General features: G+C 40.9%; 1 protein-coding gene across 1 annotated transcript in view; it reads right to left on the bottom strand.

The window, feature by feature from the left end:
* Window positions 1–641: 641 nt before the first annotated feature.
* LOC119306154 (wall-associated receptor kinase 3-like) overlaps window positions 642–3,963 on the bottom strand; it is a 4,933-nt gene continuing 1,611 nt past the window's right edge. The window contains exons 2-5 of the mRNA XM_037582461.1: window positions 3,526–3,669; window positions 2,235–3,137; window positions 2,097–2,117; window positions 642–1,855 (exon numbers count right to left, since the gene is read on the bottom strand). Of these exons, the coding sequence (XP_037438358.1) occupies window positions 642–1,855; window positions 2,097–2,117; window positions 2,235–3,137; window positions 3,526–3,669 (2,282 nt within the window). The remainder of the gene's footprint in view (window positions 1,856–2,096; window positions 2,118–2,234; window positions 3,138–3,525; window positions 3,670–3,963) is intronic.

Here is a 3,963-nt window from a genome sequence, read left to right as displayed (position 1 = left end):
TTTTCTGGAAAAATTTCTGTTCTATTCATTTTCAACCATGACAGTACAACGAACACTAGCAAAAATAAATATTACATGTGAGCCGGAGACCATGTAGAACTACAAGAAGAATAAGTTATGTAAATAATGTAACTAGACATGACTGATCGAGCTTTTACATTAAAAATGTGTGTTCCAATGATTCCTAACTGAGCTGGAGTAGGTCACGCCGTAAAAGAAAGATTGCATTTGATTTATTTTCTAAATTAAGCAAGAAAGCATATGTACGGAGATCATGTCGTAATTGTTGTCTCACTGAGTGAACATGGGATCACATTCGCATGTCGTACGAGGGCTAACTATTTTCCCATTAGGGATCCCACAACAGTTTAACTTATTTTGTTTTTTCATACACCATTCCACCCTTGGCTCACTAGTCTAGAGGACGACACTATCAGCAGTGGATATACAAGAAACTAAAGCTGCCAACTGTCCACATGAGTCTTTGATTTGAGCACAAATTTACTAAGACTAGTAGTGGATATACCGATAATTCATCCTGGAGCCCGGGCTCCAGGATGAATTATCGGTATATGCCCCACCCAAACAAAGCTGTACAGCGTGCACATGAAATCTTTTGCTTGAGCACAATTTCACTACAACTACCGAGGACAACTTGCAGATAGTATGAACTCTTCTTCCATACTATACTGTCTTGTCGACCCCTCATTATCTTTTCTAACTGATTTATTAGATTGAACACCTACTTCAATATCATTACTGTGAGCTTCCTTAGCCACCGCATTATGTAAAACATGCCCCTCAGATGTACGGACGCCTTCTAGTGTCAACTCCACTTGCCTCATGGTTGGACGATCCTCTCCACTTAATTTTACACATGCTATGGCAATAGCAGCCACTTCTTCGACTTCTTTGCCTCCTTCCTCGATGACTTGTGGGTCTAATATATGGGGCAAATTCCCTTCCGCAAACAAAGTAACAAAATGTACAACAAGACTCTCGTCATTTGAGGACAAATATGAAGACGGTTTCTGCCTGGTTAGTAGTTCCACAAGGACAACTCCAAAACTGTAAACATCACTTTTCTCCGTGAGGCGCCCAGTGTAAAAGTACATCGGGTCCCAGTATCCTCTTGTACCTTGAGCCCTTGTTTCTAAACCAGATTTCTCCATGGGAATGTACCTTGATGCTCCAAAGTCTGCTACTTTTGCTGTTAGAGTATCATCCAAAAGTATGTTAGCAGACTTGACATCTCTATGGATGATAGGTATTGCAGCGGCTGAGTGAAGATATGCCAAAGATTTTGATGTTTCAATGGCTATACGAAGTCTGTCACCCCACGATAATGATCTTGGTCCTTCGACATGAAGATGCTCATAAAGTGTTCCATTGGATATGAAATCATAGACCAACATTGGGACTTCAGTTTCAAGGCAACAACCAAAGAGTTTTACCACATTCCTATGGTTGATCTGTGATAAGATCACAACCTCATTTATAAACTCATCAATCTCCTTCTGAACCACCTTCTTTGGTTTCTTGATGGCTACAATACGTTGATTTGATAAAATTCCTTTGTAAACAGTACCATGCCCTCCACCACCAATCACAAGATCATTGTCGAAATTGTGTGTTGCCTTCTCTAGCTCTTCCAACGTTATGATCATACTTTCTGCAATACCGACACTTTGAGCTACCAGTTGTTGCAACAATTGACCATGATTCTGCTTGAAAAACTTATGTTTTAACACTTGTACTCTCCGATGCTTCACTTTCTTTGAAACAATGTATGATGATAGAATCAAAATAACTAGACCTGTCCCGCATGAAACTCCTATAATGGCGGCAAATATACCTGAAAATATACAGATTCCTTTAAACACCCACTTGTAGCTGAAACAAGCAAATTGTTGTGACTGTACAATGTCGGCCCTCTATCTAGACTTTCTAAGAAACAAAATACATTCTCTTGTAGTACGACTAAGTTTGCAACTTTCTATATCAAAAACAATAACTTCTATAGAATGAGACTGAATACAAAAATACTTATCATTCTGTAAAATTAAAATACATAACCTTCATACGGACTTGCTCACCTTTAGATGAGATGTGGTCACCTGCAGAAAAAAGGAAGAGAGAGAGAGAGAGTGTGTGTCAAATCTCTGGTAATTACATAAAGCACAAAAACAATTCAACATGCATGCCTCTATCGTACATATGCTTTGCATTCTAACCTTTGCATCCATGAGGCTCGTAGGGGTTGCCTTGGTAGCCCTCCCAACACTGGCAAGAATAGCCTGTGTTTGTCCCAGCTGGTATGCACCTGCTATGCTTGCTCTTGCAGATGTTAGCAGCTACGTCCATGGTACAATTTAGACCCGATGACGACTTCGCATGATCACGTAAGTCGTGTAAGCCTACTGATTCAGATGGCAGCACTTTCCAATCTACAACAATACGAACCTTTGGCGCAAATCTCAACTTGTTTTGAAGCGCACGCGTCTGTTGGTCAGAGACAAGACGATTGTCGAACCACCCCTCCTCCGCTATCAGAGCATACGGGGGTCGTGACATGTTATCCGGGAAATTGTTCATGTCGGCAAACTTGAGGCTCAACATGCCAGGCATGCCGCCATCCAAGGGCTCAGAAATGCGTGCCTGGCAACAACCCATGCCGTAGCAATTCTTGTTTCTCGCAATTGGCACCCTTCCGGCACTGACATCGCTCTCGGAGCAGAAGCTGGTGCAGCCGCTGATGATGGACGCATCATTGTCAAGCCCATGTAGTGTCGCCTGAACATTACACCCTGAGAGGATGAGCTCATTACGGGTGGACAACGAGTAGAGCACACCCCCTCGGCTTGTGAAATAGTTGTTGAAATCAAAACCAAAGTCATTTTTGGAGTTAGCTTCGATGACGGCGAATGAGCTAGTAACACGCAGAGTGGTGTCTGGAAGGGAGATCTCTTGAACTTGGAAGATTCCGAATCTATCGAGTAATAACCGAGGGAGCTTGCCGCTTGGGTAGTCACAGGTGAGGTTGAAGCCTGGCCGGTAGCAGTGGGACGGACCGATGCCAAACGGGTATAGTACATCGACGTCTCCACATTTCCTTCCGCACATATCACCTTCCGCTTCTGCTTAAAAAAAGAAGAAACATACTATAGTGTATCAGTAACTAATAACACCTCGTCCATCCTCATACGTATTAAATATATATTATGCTTTGTTAAGACAAGGCTTTGATAAAACATTACCCTATTAATATGTTGTTAATGTATGATATAAAATCATAATTACCAGGAAGTAGTTTTAAAAATGACTAATGATACCAATATCATGTCATATTAACACCATATTAATGAATAATACGCCTTGTCTTAATAAAACCTTTACAGCGGGAAAACAAATGAAGTGATTAGTGATACAGTGTACTTTTACTCGTTGGTAGAATTTCAAAACTTCTACTCCAGTAATAGTACTTGCAAGTGCAAAATAATCAAAACTGTTTGTAGCTTAGCTTACGTGTGATGGAGACAAAAGGGATGCAGCCACCGGGTACGGAATTGTTGCCATGGGTTCCTGGTGGGCAACCGCAGTCAAACCCTCCGTCTTTATTGGTACATACACCGTCATCAAGGCATGGATGAAACTCACACTCGTCGATATCTACATAAGGTAAACATTGTTCACTATAAGCTTTCAAGTAGTGCATGTTTATATGATGTATCAAGTTATATTAGGTTGATATCGTAGATGTTAATGCAATAACTTTTATCTAGTTTTAAACTAGATGAAACCTTAGAAAGTTTGATTTTATATCAAAATATGTGTATGCTATATAGCTATCATAAGAAAATGGGTGTGGCTAGACGTCAGTCAGCTGATTTTTTTTTTTTGGGGTCAGTAGATTTTGTGGATCGTCGGATGCGAAATCAACGGCCCATGGCCTTTATTCAACCT

The sequence above is a fragment of the Triticum dicoccoides genome, chromosome 5B, assembly GCF_002162155.2.
Source record: "Triticum dicoccoides isolate Atlit2015 ecotype Zavitan chromosome 5B, WEW_v2.0, whole genome shotgun sequence".
In the NCBI taxonomy this organism is placed as follows: Eukaryota; Viridiplantae; Streptophyta; class Magnoliopsida; order Poales; family Poaceae; genus Triticum; species Triticum dicoccoides.
The sequence above is the reverse complement of the archived record's forward strand: the minus strand, read 5'-3'. Positions and strand labels throughout refer to the sequence as shown.